The sequence below is a fragment of the Jaculus jaculus genome, chromosome 6, assembly GCF_020740685.1.
Source record: "Jaculus jaculus isolate mJacJac1 chromosome 6, mJacJac1.mat.Y.cur, whole genome shotgun sequence".
Classification (NCBI taxonomy): domain Eukaryota; kingdom Metazoa; phylum Chordata; class Mammalia; order Rodentia; family Dipodidae; genus Jaculus; species Jaculus jaculus.
In genome coordinates this window covers 157,424,632-157,444,133 of record NC_059107.1, presented here as the reverse complement: position 1 = coordinate 157,444,133, position 19,502 = coordinate 157,424,632, and the positions used below count along the sequence as shown (strand labels likewise).

The 19,502-nt window shown below is 50.0% G+C and overlaps 1 protein-coding gene across 1 annotated transcript in view; it reads right to left on the bottom strand.

Moving 5' to 3' along the window:
• Positions 1–12,619, bottom strand: part of Fam83f (family with sequence similarity 83 member F) — a 32,563-nt gene extending 19,944 nt beyond the window's left edge. The window contains exon 1 of the mRNA XM_004650332.2: positions 12,119–12,619. Within this exon, the coding sequence (XP_004650389.1) occupies positions 12,119–12,619 (501 nt within the window). The remainder of the gene's footprint in view (positions 1–12,118) is intronic.
• Positions 12,620–19,502: the final 6,883 nt, after the last annotated feature.

Here is a 19,502-nt window from a genome sequence, read left to right as displayed (position 1 = left end):
ATTTGGGCTAGAGAGATGGTTTAGCAGTTAAGCATTTGCCTGTGAAGCCTAAGGACCCTGGTCCACATTAGCAAGATGCACAAGGAGGTGCACACATCTGGAGTTCGTTTGCAGTGGCTGGAGGCCCTGGCTTGCCCATTTTCTCTCTCTCTCTCTGCCTCTTTCTCTGCCTGTCTATTGCTCTCAAATAAATAAAAATGAACAAAAATATTAAAGAAATATTTAAGAAATAATAAAAAGCCTAGGCAACACTGCGCTTGCAGGTCAAAGCGTGAACTGTGGAAGGAGTCTGCATGAACTGTCTGAAAAACAGCGCTCAGTAGCTGCCAGCGCATGGTGCGTTTCACCTGGACAGGGCCACCTTTGTCACCAAGACTGCAACAGGCCCCCATCTGAATGAAGAGCAGTTTTTACACCAGTGAAACAACATGACTTTATCTGAAGCTTCCATTCTGTACAATGCCTGGGGTAAGAACATGGCAGAGACCAAGAGAGAAGGGCTCCGGTTGCCAAGACCCACCCGGCAGAGCAGCCTGATCCCAACCTCAACTCCCTCTGCTTCCTTCTACCCTGGGATTCTAGGGTCATTGAATTCCCCCTAGCCCAAAAGCCATCACAGCAGAGAAAACAGACTTGAGAAGGGGAGGTTCTACCCTGACTCTGAGACCTGAGGCAAATTGCTTTACCTCTCTGAAGTTCATCTGTGAAATGAAGCTGCTTCATAGTTCTCAGATCATGAAAAGAAATATAATGCCTACACAGAATTTTGTTCAGTGCCTGCCCAGAGGGCGCAGCTTTGCCCTTTCTTGCTGATGGTGCCTGGCTCACAGTGGGTCTCAGCGTCGATAAACGCAACACCACATTACGCTGTTCTGGTCACCCGCTACCCCTGTGGCTGGATCCCACAGCACAGCCCTCAGCATGCCCATATGCGACTGGCCGAAGATGTTCCACTTCCTGCCTGGCCATAAGTTACTCTAAAGATGACTCTGTTATCTGAGCATCCCAGAAGGCTGGGGCCCTTACCCCTCAACTCATGCCCTCACCGCTAGTCACTTGATGATGCGAGGCTCTATGCTCACCCAGGTCCTGCTTTGCCCTTAGAGGCCATCCCAGGCTTTTCTCTGGCCCAGTTACTGGTGCTGTGGGCACCCTCCATGGGCTGCTCAGGTCTTCTCTGTTAAACCCATGTAGGTGTCTCTCCATCTGCTCTCATGGGGAGAGTGCTTTCCCCAGCACACAACACATGTGCTAAGCAGGATACTTTCTCAACAGGCGACTTCTCTTGGATGCTGAGGATGTAAGAAGGAAGAGCCGAGGCCACAGGATCCACAGGATCCTGTCCCCGGTGTGGCTGCCATGTTGCCTGGACATCTGTACCATGTCAGCTGGACTTTCCAGCTCCCTGTACCCAAGTAACAGTGTTGTGGGCTTACTAAGTAGAGACATCATTACACACCAGGCTCCCTGCTGCACTGGCAGTGTCTAGAACCCAAATGCACCCAATCAGGGCCTTTCCTTTCTAGACAGCTCAGTCTCAGTTCGGAGCGCTCTTCCTGACCCCGCAGAGCGGGTCTCTACTGAGCTGACCCTGGGAGACAGTCACTCTCCACACCTGTGCCCCGGGGACAAGTGTGGAGACCCAGGCTGGCTTTCCAGTGAAAGAGAACAATGTACCTACATGGGCAAGGTTGACTCATTCAGTCCTGGAGAAGCATGCATGGCCCGTCTGGGAAGAAGCACAGCTCTTTCTAAGATCCTAGGCCAGCTTTTCTCTGCCCCACAGCATGCTTCTGGGATGACTTCCCCTGTACTAAGTTGGTGTTAATTAGTGAAAATTATCTAATACAAGCTCATTTATCATTAGCTTAAAGCCAAACATAATTAGGAAGATAAATCAGCTATTTAAAAAAAAAATCCAGCTGGGGGCTGGAGAGATGGCTCAACAGTTAAGGCACTTGCCTGTGAAGCCTAATGACCCAGGTTCGATTCTCCAGTATCCACATAAGCTGGAGGCACAAAGTAGCACATGCATCTATCTGGAGTTTGTAGGCGGTGGATGGAAGCCCTGGTATGCCCATTTTCTCTACCTCTCTCTCTCAAATATATATATTTTTTTAATCCAGCCAAGTGTGGTGGTGCATGCCTTTAATCCCAGCACTCCAGAGGCAGATGTACGAGAATGGCTGTGAGTTTGAGGCCACCATGAGACTACATAGTGAATTCCAGGTCAGCCTGGACTAGAGTAAGAGCCTATCTCTCAAAACAAACAAACAAACAAACCAAAATCTAAAAAAGCCGGGCGTGGTGGTGCACGCTTTTAATCCCAGCACTCAGGAGGCAGAGGTAGGAGGATTGTTGTGAGTTCAAGGCCACCCTGAGACTATAGTGTGAATTCCAGGTCAGCCTGAGCTTGAGCGAGACCCTACCTCAAAAGAACCACAAAATAAAATAAACAAACAACATTAAAATTAAAATTAAAAAAACCCAATGAAGATTTTCCAGCAAGTTTTTGAATCATTGGCCAGGCTGGGTTGTGGGCTTACACCCTTCACTGCTCAGCAAACAGCAAAACCAGGAAGGTCTTAAAACCAGCTGACAAGATGCTTCCTGGCTGATCCCTAAGGGTGGGGCAGTAGGTTGGCAGCTTGGCTGGGAGGTTCTGAGAAGCAGCAATGGTAACTTGGCACCACTGCCAGGTGGTGTGGCCTAGAAGGGCTACCCCAGAGGGTCAGGAAGTGCAGAGGTGGGGGGCTCTGGTTGGTGAAGGCAGCCAGGATGTGTATGGGGAAGAGGAACCATGAGCCCACCGTCCTCAGGCCTCCAGCCTGGTACACGGCCCACCCTCTGCCTGTCTGCCTTGCACGGCTGGCTCTGCCATCAACTCCCAGAGAGCCTCTGCTTGTCGGGATCTTAGCGTGTGCGCATAAGCCGGGGTCTCAGGCTACTCTGTTCCCAGCCAGCTCACCACTAGCGGCGGTATGACCTCACTCTCTCGGACCCTCAGTTTCCTCAGTTAGAGAATGGAAAGTTGCTGGGCTAGCACACCGTTTAGATAAAACATTCTGTGTGTAGTGTATGTACGTGTCCCCTGGGTGTGACCTCCCTGCGTGTACATGTGTGCCCCAGGTGCACACACACGTGGAGGCCAGAGGAGGATATCAGGTATCTTCCTCCCCCACTCTTCCATCTCGTTTCCCTGAGATGAATGGCTCACTCAACCTGGAGATCCCTGGGTTTTCCTTAGACTGACTAACCAGGGAGCCCCAGATGCTCCCATCCCCGGCCCCTCTGTTAGGGTACAGGCATGCACCACTACACCCAGGCTTTTGACATGGATGTTGGGGACCTCCTAAAATAATATATCTTAAGAGAATTCAAAAATTATATTTTATTTTATTTATTTGCAAGCAGAAAGAGATAGAAAGAAGAGAAACAGAGAGAACATGCACGGCAGGACCTCTAACTGTTGCAAATGAACTCTGAGTGCAGGCGCCATCTGTGCACCTGGCTTTATGTGGGCACTGGGGGATTGGACCTGGGTCCTTAGACTTTTTAGTCAAGCACCTTAACCGCTGAGCCATCCAGCCCCTGAGGTATCTTAAAAGGGCTACTGAGGCTGGGTGGGGGGGAGATACAGGTCAGCGGGAGAGCATTTTGGCTAGCATTTGCAAGGCCTGGGGTCAGACCCAGCACAGCAATAAACAAACAAACATTGTGTCTAGCCTAAGCACCCAATAAATAATAACCCACACAACTGCTGTGCTAAAATTTATTTCCTTTGGGTTTCACCCATTAGATTTTAGGCAGAGATCACATTCAATTCATTTGTAAGTTTCTGTTGCCTGGCACACCGTACTCTCCCAATCAACCATGCTCAGGGAGTGTGCAATTGCCAGGCATTTTGAAAATGTCTCTTGGTGGGGAGGGGGTGAACAGGACAAGTTTAGGTCTTTCATGGCCTGTCCTCAAAAAGCTACAGAAAGGAAGCATCCTGGTCCCTACCTCTGCCCCACCACCTCCTGACTCATTCTTAAAAATAATAATGAAAGCACTTAGCTGGAGCCTCGAAGGTGCCAACCAACCAAGCTTAGAGCTATGCCTGAGATGAACGTACAGACCATGAGACGCCTGGGCCAGAGAGCAATCATTAGAAAAGCCACCGGCTCTCTTCTCTAGCGAAGATCCTGGGATCATTAGCAAGTGCACAGGCTGGTGATTTTGGAAGGCAAAGGAAAGCCAGGAAAGGGCAGTTCCAGCTTGGGAGGAAGAGGGCTGCTCGGCTCACCTGGGACGGCTGGAGACCGGCCAGCAAGGACACCTACAGTGAGTCAGCCTACGGGATGCTCAGACAGTGCCAGGGTTGAGGGTAAATGGCCAGCCAGGGCCCAGGCCCGCATACCTCTGCTCTGCTTCCTGCCTCCCAGCTTAGACTGGCAGCTAGCCACAGAACAGGCTCTGCTTTGGGCGCTGGCCAGCAGTCAAGAGCAGAGGGCATCCTGGGGGCTAAGAAATAAAGAGGGAGGAGTATTGGGCCAGGAATTCCTGAAAGGTCCTTGCCTATCAGGGAAGAACACAAGTCCCAGGGGACTAGAGAGCCACCAAGAAAACAATGAAGCTCCCCAGAAGTCACCAGCACCCCTGATGCCCACATCACTTGCCCCAACATTGTCTTCTCTGTCTGACTCTGACTCTGACTCAGCCCAGATCAGAGCAGCTAAGAGTCATGGGCATGTCTGTCTCTATAACAGAAGGGTTTGTCTGGCAAAGTTTTTGGTGACAAATACAGCCTGAATGTTTCTATGGACATTTCTAAGAGGAAAGATGGCTACAAAGGACAGTTCCCTACATTTGCAGAAGGACTCGGCATTGTGGGGACCCAGCTAGCTTCTCCTGAATTCCAGAACCTCATATTTTCTTGAGCCTTGAGATTAGTCACAGGAAACAACACACACACAACATCTATCTCATTTCTAACAGAAATCCTTTGTGTCTGCATGGAATATTCACCTTTTACAAGGTGCTTTCTCATAATCTTGTGTTACGACTCTCAGTACATTTTCGTAAATGTAAACAAGGAAGCCATGGTACCCTATCTAACAGATGGTCAGCGAGTAAGCAAGGAAGAGAGGCGGCCTGAGTGAGCAAGAATGACTCCCTGGCTTCTGGCTCCCAATCAACCCCAGATGTCTTGAGACCTCGACCCATCAGACTTGGCTTTTCAACCATGACACCAAGAGGAGGCCATGAAGAAGTTTACTGACGTCCCCTACCTCCTGTGTCCCACATCTGGGGGCAGGGTGGACAGACCTATGGCAGAATGCCAGGGACCCAGAGTAGACAATTCCAGGGGGGCCAGTTCTCCCCTCTTCTCTCTCTTCTCCAAACAAGAAAATGGCCCATGGCTGCTGGGGCCTCCTCTCTAGTAGAAGTTCTATGTCTTCAGAGTCAAAGGACTTGGGGAGTCTCTCCCAACAACCCTGGGGCTCTGGCTGTCAGGCCCTTCCAAGGAACACCCTCCAGTTTAGAAATGGGGAACAGGGTCTGCACATTGTTGTCTTAATTCTCAGAAATGATCCCTACTCAGAAAGAGAGAGTCTGCCTACAGCAGTGTCCAGAGAGATGGAGGCCTGAGGGTTGGGGTGGCACCGGCTTCTGCAGACAGCCTGATGGCAGGCAGGCAGACAGACAGCCACCCTCACTCCCAGCCACCCACCACCAAAGCAAGGCCAACAGACCAACTAAGCAGAGGGGAGGTAGGCTCCTCCCCCATAAGGAAACAGGAAACACACCTGCCCGGGGCCTCAGGCCCTGTGTGTCTCAGCTCTAAATGCCTGGGTGGGGCATCACAGCTTTCCTCTCTGGGGCTCAGGGACAATTAACATTTATGCCTCTAGTGAACTCAGTTTTCTCCCTGCACAACCTCTCCTTTTTCACCTTTGCTATTTTACTGTCAGCAGACCTGGAACAGGGATACTTGTTCAGAGGAACCTTCTAGGAGGTGGCTGGACCAGTACAGAAACTAAGACCTTTCAACACCAGAGGCTGTCTTCTGCCCTTACAACGAAGCGGGGTCTCCACTGCTCAGGAATCCCGGCTTCTGGAGTCACTGAGCAGGAAAGAAAAGCACACAGAACCGCATAGCAAAGCAGCTAGACACTGCTGGGGAAGACTGGGCAAGCTGGGACAAGAACCCAAAGGGCTATGGATTGTTTATTCCCTGGAACTGGATTTGTGACTGGACCATTATCCACCAGCCTCCATGGGACAAGGATTCCCGGAACTGCCTTGAGTCTCTGAAACAAAGCCTATGTGGAATGGTCACTTGTGTAAGGGCAGAGTTAGGAGAGAAGATGGTGGGGGAGGGGAGGGGTCAGATCCTTGGGCTGCCCTTGTATCTTATTTTTTTTGTTGTTGTTGTTGATGTTTCAAGGTAGAGTCTCACTGTGGCCCAGGCTGACCTGGAATTCACTATGTAGTCTCAGGGTGGCCTCGAACTAATAGCAATCCTCCTACCTCTGCCTCCCAAGTGATGGGATTAAAGGCGTGCGCCACCACGCCCGGCCCTGCCCTTATATCTTATGCTCTGGCATTTCAGTCAGCTTCTAAGAGGCAGCTAGGCTAGGGTATTTCTATAGTCTCAGTATCTGGGCACCTGTATCCCAGCAATTCACCACTCCTTCCCACCAGCTGCCCAGATCTTTAACCAAGGCCACTAACTTTAGCCTCCAGCTGTGGAGCCTTGCCCCAGATCCCTCTAATTCCCTTCACCCTGTTCTCCTCAATTTATAGCTGCATCTTTCTCTCCTGTTGCAACAGAGTCTAAAGAACTGCTTCCCAAATTGGGCAATTCAGCAGGGAGATCTCTGGCCAGTTGCTTCCTCAGAGGGATTAGCGGCTGAGAGGAGCCGATTTCAGTTCTCTGTACGTGTGTGTCTTTTCGTATATTTGTGTGGGGGTGGGTGCATGTGGAGGCTGACGTTGGGGGTCTTCCTCAGTTGCTCTTCACCTCCTTTAAGACAGGATCTCTTGATGAATCTAGAGCTTACCAGTGCAGCAGACTGTCCAGTAACCCCAAGGATTCTGTCTCTGCCCCCACTCCCCATGCTGGGGCTACGGGCTTGCACCACACACCTGACATTTTATGTGGGTTCTGGGCATCAGGATTCAGGGCCTTTTTCTTGCATGGAAAGCACTTTACCTACTGAGTCATCTCTCCAGGCCCCCAGCTTCAAGTCTTTGGGGTGACTGGCCAAAAGTGACAGTCAAGCTACGGTTACAGCCGGGCAAATGTGACCAGAAGTGAGTTTCTGACCTGCCGAAGCTCCCCGCCCAGGAGGATAAAATGAGCTCTCCTCAAGAACTTTAGATTCAAAATTCCACAAGACGAAGCCATCTTCCTTGGGACAAGCCCATTAACAGGCAGAGATGGATGAGGACCAGCCTGGCTTCCGCTGCTCTCCTTCCCCATCTACTGAGCAGCCCGTTCCACAACCTACCACAGGAACAAACAGGAACAGTCCTAAGTGGGCACCGGCTCCCAGTCCCAGCAGCATCCTGCTCCTCCGATATGCTCATAATCTTCCCAGGGTCACAGGTAATCCTCTTGGAGGCTGTCCAATCTGTGGAGATTTGGTCTGAAGGTATCACTTCAGGACTGGAGAGATGGTCCGGCAGTTAAGGGACTTGCCGGCAGAGCTAAAGGACCCAAGTTAAATTCTCCAGTACCCATGTAAAGACAGATGCACAAGGTGGCATATATGTCTGGCGTTCATTTGCAGTGGCTAGAGGCCCAGATGTGCCCATTCTCTCTCTAAAATTAATAAATAAAATATTTCTTGAAAATTTAAAAAAAAAAAAAAATATATATATATATATATATATATATATATATATCACTATATTCTTTTGGACCTCAGAGGGCACCTCTGTAAAATGAAGACTATCCTTTGCCTTACAGTTATTGAGATGCTAAAGATATCAAGCAGTTGAGCTGGGTAGGAGGGCACAAGTCAATACTCTTGCCCAGCAGCCTCACCACCAGATGCCGCTGGGTGTAAGAAGTCTGGGCATGAGGACATTAGGAAGCCTGGTGCCATCTCACCCTTTTTGCTCTGTTCAGCCTTGTCAGACAAGTAGCTTCAAAGAGCTTTCTCTAACCTGGTTTAGGGACAGGACAAGTGCCTCGCCCACCACACCCTTTCAGAGCCTTTGCCATGCTGAATTTTAATAATGGATTTGCAGACTATTAGGCTACTTAAGAGCATTTTTCTACTAATGCACGCTTAGCACACTATAGACTTCCAGCTCTATGACCAATGGGAAGCACTGCCTTCCACCCTGCCAGCCCAGTGGGACTGGGATGGAATTGCCTGCCCCTTTCATTCTGGCTTTGCAAATTAAAACCTAGAGTTTCCCAGCCTGCACATGGGTCTTGCTGTGAGACCCACAGGGCAGCTCCAGTGCTCTGAGCCACCCAAGCAGCAGCTTGCCCTGGTCTTTCTGCTAGCTGGGTACAGGCCAGGGGCTCATTTCTGGATGCCTGTGGATACCCTTTCCGCCTGGAGTTTAAGCAAAGGACATCATTAAGTGACACTAAAATAAGCAGATATCTCAAGGGGAAAAAAAACAAACAAACAAAATAAAAAACTTATCTCACAAATAAAAACAGCTGGCTCTTTGAATGCTGGGTCACCAGTGCAGCCCGGGAAGGCCATTCTGCCATTAACGGAGTCCTGGAGAGTGCCGCCTCTTGTGCACAGGCCTGCCGTACTTGCTGGCCTGCGTGTGCACTTGCCACTATCCTTGACCTCTTCTCTCCAAGCCCCAACCGTGTTTGCAAATGTGCCCTAACTAGGTTCCTTCCTCTGTATCCCTGAGGACTAGGAACAGAATGGCAGGATCCCTTGCCGACCTGTGACCGTGGGCAAGTCATGGCAACGCCCTCTGAATCCTAGTTTCCTGTTCGCCATTTGGGAGCAAAAAATGAAAGCACCTGGGCTGGGGAGATGGCTCAGCCGATAAGGAACTCGCTGTGCAGCTCCCAGAATCTGAGCTCTGATCCCCAGACTGCACATTAAAAAGCTGGGAGCAGTGGTGAGTTTCTGTCTTCCCAGTGTACCTACAGAGAGAAGGGGGGTGAAGACAGGAGAATTTCCCAGAAGCTCACAAAAGGAATGGTGAACAGCAGTGAGACAGCGTGCCTCGGATGAAGGGGAAGGTGAGGCCTGGCCCACCCACACTCACACAAAATAAAGTGTACTTTTATAACATTTTAATTAATTTAATTTTTAGAAAGAGGCAGAGAGAGAGAGAATGGGCACGCTAGGGCCTCCAGCCACAGCAAACGAACTCCAGACACGTGCGCCCCCTTGTGCATCTGGCTTTACGTGGGTCCTGGGGTATTGAACTTGGGTGTTTAGGCTTCGCAGGCAAGCACCTTAACTGCTAGGCCATTATTCCAGCCCCTATGTATAGTTTTTATATATTTTTATTTTTAAATGATAGCACGTTATATGGTCATTCTGAGTATTAAATGAAATAAAACCAAAATCTCTGGCACCTAGTAGAACTGCTTCTCTTCCAAGGCCTCCTGTGTCCTAGCACACAAACCATCTCTCAGTCTGCCCCACCCATCTTCAAAGCAGCCAGATGCTCCCTGGAAACAAAGGAAACTCCCTCCCTCGGGGTGAATAGGGAGGAGGAAAGATCTGATTCAATGGCCCCAGCAGGGAAGGTTACTGCTCCCTGGACCAGCTGGGGTACCACGGGGTGGGACCAGGCAGCCATCTAGAGATGCCACCTTTGGAGGACAGCCTAGAAATCTTGGTCTTCCTATAAACCACCCATGTGACTGCTGAGCGAGATCCTTTCCTGTACTGTGCCTCAGTTTCCTTACCTGTGCAACAGGGTGCTCTACAGACACAGAGGACAGGAGCCTAGAGCGTCTGGGAGTTGGGTGAGCACAGACAGGGTGAAAGTTCAGAAGTGTGTCCAGGGGGCAGTCACCTGCTTGGGACCCCCTTGAAGGACATTCCCCACTGAGCCCCACACAGTGCTCAGCAGGACACACTTTTTACTATCAACCAAACATCTTTGCATTTTGAAGCCAGAAAGAAAAAAGCCTTGTTCCTTGCCTCTGGGTCTTTTACCAAGAGACAACCCATCCCCGTTTCTTTTCCCTGTGCCCTTCCAAACCTCCTCCAGGGACCTTCCTCTGGCACATCCAACTTCAAAATTTTCCTTCCAGCGGAAGCTCAGCACTTGATACATGCCATAGCCTGGTGCTTTAGGGACGGCGCCTGGCACACAGGAGACATTCAGGAAACAACTACCAGTTTACTCTGCACAGACTGGACTGGCTCACAATGGCTAACACTGCTGTTTAAGTATTTAAAGACTTAAGAAAACCCCACAATGCAGGAAAGAAAGTCTTGCCACACAAGCCCCAGTGACCAAGGGCCTTGTCTCTCCCTTCGTGTATCAGGGGTATATGACCTATACCCCAGCTTGTGACCAGGTTAGTTCCATTCAGCCTCTTTTTCTAGTTAATCCCACTGCACCATGACTGGAAACTGGGCAGGGTAGCATGGTGGTGGGAGGAAGATCAAGGGCTTTGGTGTTTGGATCCCGGCTCAGCCACCTATTAACTAAGGCAAATAACTTAACCATCCTGAATCCTGATTTCTCTCTCTCCCAAATTAAGAAAAATACCTATCTCACCCAGTGGTTGTAAAAAGCAACTAAGAAAATTGGATAAGTCGTTAGCACAGTGGTTGGCACATAGCAGGGACTAAATAAATCGAAGCTTTGTTAATATTACGTCATGAGACTTGACCCCTGACCCCAGCTACAGTCTGTGGCCCAGCATTACCACCCACTTCCCTTTCTCCTTCCGTGTTCAATCTTGCCTTTTTGTTCTGCGGAAGCCTAATATACAAAGAAAGCTCAGACGAGGAACCATTATTTTCAGAGGGAGGGTGGAAGCAGTGACAGTGAAAAATTAACCCTTCCTTTGGCTGCCTGTGTAGTCAATTTCTTAGGTCACACCTCCCAGGAAGAGCAGATGGCTCCCTGACTGCTCTTCCTAGGGTCCCTTTCCCTTAGCAGGCTGGTTTGGCCTCCAGGGGGGGGAAAAAAAAAGAGGACTCAATCACACCCCTGGAGTTGAATTAAAATGGTGAATCCAACCCCCACCCCTTACCATGTTCCACTCTGGGCCCCAAAGGCTGCTGGTGTTTCTGAACAAGTCTTAGAGGAGGGAGACAGGTTTAGCAAGTGAAAATACAACATACCCGATTAAACTGGAATGTCAGATAAGCAGCAAATAACTTTTAGCGTCAGTGTGTCTCATGCAATGCTTGGGATAAACTGGTACTAAGGAGTTAGATGGAGTTCAAATTTAATGGAATAGCCTACATTTTATCTGGAAACTACCCAGGTACCCAAGGACACCGAGTAAAGATTCGCTTTCCTTCTGATACACGATCTAGTTGGCCCCACCGGTGTGCTAATCGGCCTTGTTGGAAACGCTTCCTTTTCACGCCCAAGTAGGAGCCTTTTCCTAATTTTGTGAGTCCAGGATCTGCCTTATGGGAGCGCCCAGCCCTGGGCCAGACCAAAGCTCAAAATAACTTTCATTCATTCTAGGCTGCTTAGACTCCAGTACCAATCCAGGGAGAGGGTAAAAAATACGAGGGTCGGATCAGCTTTGGGAGGGCTGAGCTTCCAAAGAGCAGCCGAGCTGGGTGGGGGAAGGGTGAGAAAGTCACCAACCACCCACTGCGTGGTAGTGTATAGATCAAATGAGGAAATGCCCGAGGTGACCGTCTTGTAAATCCCTGGACAGTTGTTAATATAGGTTATGATGAAGACCTTTGAATGGCCCACTTTGGCACAATAGCCCCCGCTTGGTTCAAGGGGAAAGGAATGGGGCACACAGTTGCCCAACACCTTCACACGTATGTATCCTCACCAGGGGCCCCATCACTGTCCCACTCGGCGAGGGCAGGTGGAGGGATCATTGTCCAGAGGACCCTGGGGGTGGCATCAGGTTTGGAGGGTGTGTGCGTCTAAGTGGCTGCGGTTGCGAGAAGGAGGGGAGGGGGTCTGGGCCTACCTTCTGGGCCTGTTGGATCATCTGCCTGACCACCTGTTTCAGGTGCGGCGCCTTCTCCTCTTTGGGGGGGTGGGTGAAGAGGGTGATGCGGCTCACCCCGCGGTAGAAGCCGGAGTCTGTCCATCCCAGGTCGAGAGGGGGCACCTCGGTGTCAGATCGGTCGGGCCAGTAGGCCAGGGATGATTCCCCGGGCTCTGCTGAGACCCGAGCCGGGGTCTTGGCGGTGACAGCGGCGGCCCTGACCTTGGCTTTGCCCCGCACGCTGGCCACGGCGTCCTCGTAGGGGCTCCACGCGCTGCGCAGGGCCTGGCGCTCGTGGCTGGACAGGAAGTCCCGCAGCCGCTCCTTCTGGACCCGCTCCCGGTAGGCCTGCTCCCCGCCGCCCAGCAGAGCCTCCAGCGCCGCCCGGCGCCGCTCGCAGTAGTAGAAGGCGGCCTGCGCCTCGGTCACCTTCTCGTTCACGTGCGCCTCGTCCAGGCAGCTGAGCTGGGACTCGGCCATGGCGTGTCGCCCGCCACCCCGGGGGACTCCCCCACACACACACCGAGCCCGACCCCGGCCCCGAGCTCCCACCGCCGCACCTGGAGCCACCGTGGGCCGGGCCGCTCACCTGGCCGCGAGCTCGGCCCCGGACCCCGCCCGCCCCGCGCTCGCCAGCCGGCCAATCGGCGCGGCCGTCGGGCGGGGAGGGTGCCGCCGGCCGCCAGGGGGCGCGCGAGGACGACGGGGGGGTCCCCCGCGGCCGTCGGTGGTGCGGGGACCCGCCTGCGGGGCTCGGAGCCCGGCTGTGGTCCGTGTCGCGGGCGGACCTTTGGTCCACGCACGCCTCCCGTCCGTGCAGGCTGCTGCGAGCTCATCTACCCTTGCAGGTTGAGCCCAGAGCACTTCTCACCTGGCGGTCGGGGGTGGGGGTTGCCCCAATCTCTCCTGCCTCCAGGGACCTGGGTCCTTGCTGCTTGGGAAGAGATTGTGACCGCCGGTGGATCGGGGGCGGTGGAGGGGGGAGGTTGGTGTCGGAAAGCGAGATGCTAATGAAATCCCTAGTTTCCCCCTCGCCCCCCACGTGTCCCAGTTCTGTGATCAAGAGGACTCCAGGGCTGACAGTTCTGCACCTTCACTACAAAATTAAGGAGAAGGAAATGAAAAGCCACCCAAACAGAAAAGATGCTAGCGGCACCAGTGGGATCCCCCTCCCCATTTTAATTTGAAGTGGTGGTGCGTGTGTTCCAGGGTGTGTTTGGGCCTGATAGGCTGCCAGAGGCCTGATTACCATATTAGTGATTCAAAATATATGTTTGAGCTCAAGGAAGGAAGTCGAGTACAGACACACAGCGCGCACGCCACCAGCGGGTCTGCTGTTTCCCATTGGATTAAATACAATCTCCTTAGTTATTAACATATTATTTTGTTCATGTGCTGCTGTACAATTCGATTCTCGACATTCAAAATATTTTCAGATCATAGCAACCAAGGGTTCACATTTCTCTCATTTTCTAACACAGCGTCTTAAGAGCTGGAAGGAGCTTTAGAAATGAGTCCAACCCCCTCATTTCACAAACGAGGAAATTGAGGCCTAGAAACAAGTGCTTTTCTAGTCTTTGGTTAAAAAAAAAAAAAAAAAAAAAAGCGAGGCTAAGCCTGGGGATTACTAGGCTCTCAGGGTCTGGAAAATTTTTTCCTTACACATGACTGTCTTTACTCTTTCTTGTGAAATGGCACAAGGTTATTGGGAACCTGGTTTCTAATTTCTAGGACTTCCTTCCTTCTTTCCTTATTTATTTATTTATTTATTTTCCCCTCCTTTTCTCCCTCCCTCCCTTATTCCTTTCCCTCTCCAGCGCTGGGCATAGAACCCAAGGCTGCTCTATACATGCTAGGTAAGCACTCTACATTGAGCTACTTGCTAGCACCATTGAATGTCTGGAAACATAAGGATTAAATTGTTTGAAAACTTTGTGACAACTGTCAGTTCTGGTATCATGGGTGAGCCCAAAACCTGGGGATGGTGAACAGCAAGGTACCTGTCACCCCACCTGTCCCTTGCCACTTTGGAAAACAAGGCTTCTCTCCTGTAACACCTCACTCTAAAAGCACTATAGACAAATTTTATCTTTATAAGATATGAGATGAGAGGGCATTTAGCCTGTTTTCTAATGATTTGAAGCCCTACAAGATGCCAGGTCCTCTGCCCTGGGAAAACAAGGGAGCTTGGGATGGTGAGAGGAGCAGTCAATCAAAGATAATACAGCAGGGGAGGATAATACCAGTGTGCCAAAAGTGTTTAACTAAATGTAGCCAAGCCAGGGTTGGTGGCACACACTTGTAATCCCAGCATTTGAGGGATCGAGGCAGGAGGATGCTGAGTTGTAAGCCAGCCTGGGCAACATAATGATACCCTGTATTAAGAATCCAACGAGGGGGCTGGAGAGCTGGCTTAGCGGTTAAGCGCTTGCCTGTGACACCTAAGGACCCCCATTCGTGGCTCAATTGTTAGCCAGATGCACAAGGTGGTGCACACGTCTGGAGTTCATTTGCAGTGGCTGGAGGCCCTGGTGTGTCCATTCTCTCTCTCTTTCTCTCTGCCTCTTTCTCTCTCTGTGTCTGTCGCTCTCAAATAAATAAGCAAACAAACAAACAAAAAGAATCAAATAAGGGCTGGAGAGATGGTTTAGTGTTCAAGGCACTTGCCTGCGAAGCCTAAGGACCCAGGTTCCCCAGTACCCATGTAAGCCAGATGCACATGGTGGTGCATGCTTCTGGAGTTCATTTGCAGTGGCTGGAGGCCCTTGCTGTGCCCATTCTTTCTCTTTCTCTCTCTCCCCTCCCTCTGTAATAAATTTAAAAAAAAAACTTTTCAGAAAAAGAATCAAACAATAAGCAGTCATATGCTTGGGAAGTAAATTGACTCAGCAAATATTTACTCAATGCTTATTATGTTGCTGGCACACAATCCGCACTCAATATGTATGTGTGTGGTGTGAGCGTAGGTTTGCATATGAGGGGGTGCATATGTATGGTGTGTGTGTGTACATGTTTAGGCCAGAGGTTGACATTGGGAGTCTTTCTCAGTCACTCTCCACCTGACTGAACCCAGAGCTTACTGACTTGACTGAGCTAGACTAGCCAGCTAGCCAGCCCCCAGAATGCCATCTCGCCTCCCCAGTCCTGGGATTACAGGAGTGCACCACCATGCCCAACTTCTATAGATTGGACCCTCATGTTTGCACCCCAAGCCTTTTGCCAACTGAGCTGTCTTCCTAGACTCCCATATTTCTTAAGAGAATGAATTAGAGAGCTGGGGGTGGTGACCCATGCCTGTAATCCCAGCACTTGGAAGGCTGAGGCAGGAGGATTACTGCGAGTTACAGGTCAGCCTGTGCTACAGAGTGATACCTGCATCTCAACTAACCAATCAAACAATGACAAACAGAAAAAAAAAGAACAAGTTAGGGTCAAGAGATGTGCTTATATTGGGGACTATGGAGGAAAAGGCAATTGATTTGCTCATGGAAGATGAATGGGGAGGGCTGTACCCAGCAGGAAGGGTTTTTAATGGTGCCTGAAGGACAGTGGGAGCTAACATGGGGAGAGGGTGGAGTAGAGACTGAGTATGGTGAAAGCAGAAGGCACACGTGTTCAATTTCAAGACACCTTCTCCTTCAGAGTTTTAGGGTTCCCATCTGTGTAATGGGATAATCCCGACCTCTCCGACCTCAGAGGGGTTAAGCTATTGCTGGGGTTAAACAAGAGCACATACTTGCTGTAACTAGAGCTCTGACGGGCAGAAAGTGGTTTACAGTGGTGTTTACAGTGGCAATTATCTGGGGGTGTGTGGAGGGGAGTGTGGTTAAAACATGGGATCTGGGCTGGAGAGATGGCTTAGCAGTTAAGCGCTTGCCTATGAAGCCTAAGGACCCCAGTTTGAGGCTCGATTCCCCAGGACCCACATTAGCCAGATGCACAAGGGAGCACACATGTGGAGTTTGTTTGCTGTGGCTGGAGGCCCTGGCATGCCCATTCTCTGTCTCCTTCTCTCTCTGTCTGTCGCTCTGAAATAAATAAACAAAAATAAACATTTTTTTTTAAATATATGGGATCTGATTCAGTAGGTCTGCCTTTCTAAGAAGCCCCAGCCTATGCAGGGTAGTGCTGATCCACAGGCGGAGCCAATTCTCTCTCTCTCTCTCTCATTAAAGAGCCTGGCTAATAACCTCCCCGTCACTGGGGCCTGGAATAGATTCCAGCTTTCCTGAGATTAGCTGTGTGTCTCTGAGAAGGTAATTTCCCCTTCCTGCCTCTTGGTCAGTGAAATATGAACAATAAGATAGTCTAGCTTGAGTAGACAAATAAAGTCATGGAAACGCAAGTTCGTGGAAACACACCACTTAGCAGGTCTGGCACAAGCAAGAATGCATCAGAGGAATTAGTGTGAACACGGCAAGATGAGAGTGGGAGGAGAGGGACGCTGTGCCCAAACTGTGGAGAACCTGCGGTTATTTTTGAGACAGGGACTTGCTATGTAGCCTAAGCTGGCCTTGAACTCGAGATCCTCCTAATTGCTTGTGATTATAGGTGCATGCTGCCATGCCTGGCTAGGACCCTGACTCGAGATCTTACGCTGTAGCCACTGAAGGTCAAGAGACAGATAGGGTTATAGCAATATAGAAGCAATGACTGCATGCCAAACACTATGCCAACTATTTCTGTTTTCTTTCAGCAAACTGCATAATCCTATTGGGAAAAAATGATTGTCCTCATTGGACATGTGAAATCTTTAAAGCCCAAAGATGTTCAGTGGCTTATTCCAGGTCACCCAACTAGTAGGAAGGAGTGCCAGAATTCAAACCCTGATGTTAGAAAGGGACAGTAGAAAGAGACTGTGTTCACCCTGTTTAAAAATTATTCAATAGATGTTTGCCAAGTGACTAGCATTGTGTCAAGGGTTAGAAGCCATCCATCCATTTCCCGACTCCTTCCTGAGTCTGACCGTGCACAGGACCCTGTTCTAGATGTTAGGGAAGCAGCTGCGAGCCGAGCCAAGCTCACCTGGAGCTTACATTAAACTAGTATGATTAACAGAAGATTTTTAGGACTGGAGAAATGGCTTAGCGGTTAAGATGCTTGCCTGTGAAACCTAAGGACCCAGGTTTGATTCCCCAGAACCCCATAAGCTGGAGTAACAAGGTGGCACATGCTTCTAGAGTTCGTTTGCAGTAGCTAGAGGCCCTGGTGCACCCATATTCTCTCTCTCTCTCTAGATCTCTCAAATAAAGAAATTGTTAAAAAAAAAAACCCTAAAACATAAAAAAAGATTTTTATTCTCAAGGGGTATAAATGTTATGTGATGTGCTCTGGGATTGGAAAGAAGGTTAGCAGCAGAATAGGATATTTTAGAAATCGGTCATATTGGAAAAGATTTTTCCCATGTCTGATAGGAAACACACTGATCTTTTTGTAATGATCACTTTTACATACTGTTGCAGTCAGCTTCACATTGCTGTCAGGCAGTACCTGACCAACAGTGGCTTGTGGAAAGAAAGGGTTTATTTTGGCTTACAGGCTCGAGGGGAAGCTTCATGATGGCAGGGGAAAACGATGGCATGAGCAGAGGATGGACATCACCTCCTGGCCAACATCAGGTGGCCAACAGCAGCAGGAGAATGTGCCAAACACTGGCAAGGGAAAGCTGGCTAGAACACCCATAAACCCACCTCCAACAATATGTTGCCTCCAGGAGACTCCAATTCCCAAATTGCCACCAGCTGGGAACCTAGCATTTCAAACACTTACATTTATGGGGACAGCTGAATCAAACAACCACACATAGCAATGACTTGCTTCTTCAGCCCATGTTTTTGAGAGCTGCATATTTACTAAACAACAGGCTTGCGCTGAGAATAAAACAGGAATCATACGTCATAGCTGGCTGCCCTGGTACATACATGCCTCTTAGTTCAACTGGAAGTCAGTTCTTCACAGCAACAAAGGGCCAGGGTTGACACTCAGCAGGAGAAAGCTTGCCTAGCATGTGTGAGGCCCTGGGGTCCATTTCCAGCACTATACGTACACAAACCAACCATAATCATCTTCACAGGGCAAGGTAATAAAGGACACAGTGGTGGAGAAGCTACAGGCTATGGAGGCATTTAAAGTACAATTATGAGGCTGGAGAGATGGCTTAGCAGTTAAGGCACTTGCCTGTGAAGCCTAAGGACCCAGGTTTGACTCACCAGATCCCACATAAGCCAGACGCACAAGGTGATGCATACACAAGGTCGTGCATGCACCCAAGGTGGCACATATGTCTGGAGTTTGATTGCAATGGATGGAGGCCCTGGTGTGCCAATTCTCTCTCTCTCTCATTAAAGAAAAAAAAGGCACAGTTATCTAATGGGATCTGATCTCCTTCCCCCAAATCTAATGTAGATAGTGAAAGGCATTTCAGTGAGATGCTGCAGGTGAGGAAACTGAGGCTCTGAGATGAGAGGAGTCCCTTCAAGATCATTGCTGCTGTGTATTTACATAGCCTGCCCCCTACCCTCCACTGCATGCCTTCTACCTTAACTCGCAGTTAATTATTCAGCATGTTGTTGAGATTTGAAATCCCATGCCAACATGGAAACTGATTTCTTTCAGGTACAGGTCCTATAGATTAAGTTATACCATTTAGCTCTGCCTGGGCCCAGGGATACTCCTTGAGGCTGTGACACTCTGGGAGAACTCCTGACCTTATACTGGTGCGTCTGGTTCTAGGTCTGGAGTTTCCCTGAGCTAGGTGGGACCCACCTTGGTTGCATTTCTAACTTCAGAGGCCACCTTGCCCAAGGTGACTGCTGCCTTCTGAGAACTGTGCCTCTTCCAGCAAGTGCCCCACCCGCTGGCTTTTTCCTCCTTCCTCTGGAGGCCTCTCCCCCTCCTGCCTGGATACTTGGCTCTAATTCACCTTTCTCTTGCCCTCCAAGGCGTACTCTGTAGGCTGTGCATTCTGTAAAGATATGACACCTTATAGTTAACATTAATTGTAGCTGTGTTCAGCCGTGCGCACATCTATTTTCCTAGGCCCTCCTGTGTAATTTGCGTCTCAAAATAGCCCATCTCATGATATATTCTTAGATAAGTTTCCCAGGGGTGACTTTTTTCCTCTATAGCAATTTGTGTCATGAGCGCCTGTTATAAAACTTTGGGGACTCGCTCACACCTCGGTATAATTTTTTCCTTGCTGCCTTTTCCCACAGGGAGTGAGAGAATGAGGGGAGGAGGTTCCTTCCCCCTGCTCCAGCCAAGGCTCTGCTCTTTCTCTTCTCACCTCCTCCACTGCTGCAAGAAATGAATGCAGGGAGGCCTGCCATCCGCGTCTAGGGGTTCCAGGGATTCATCCTATGCC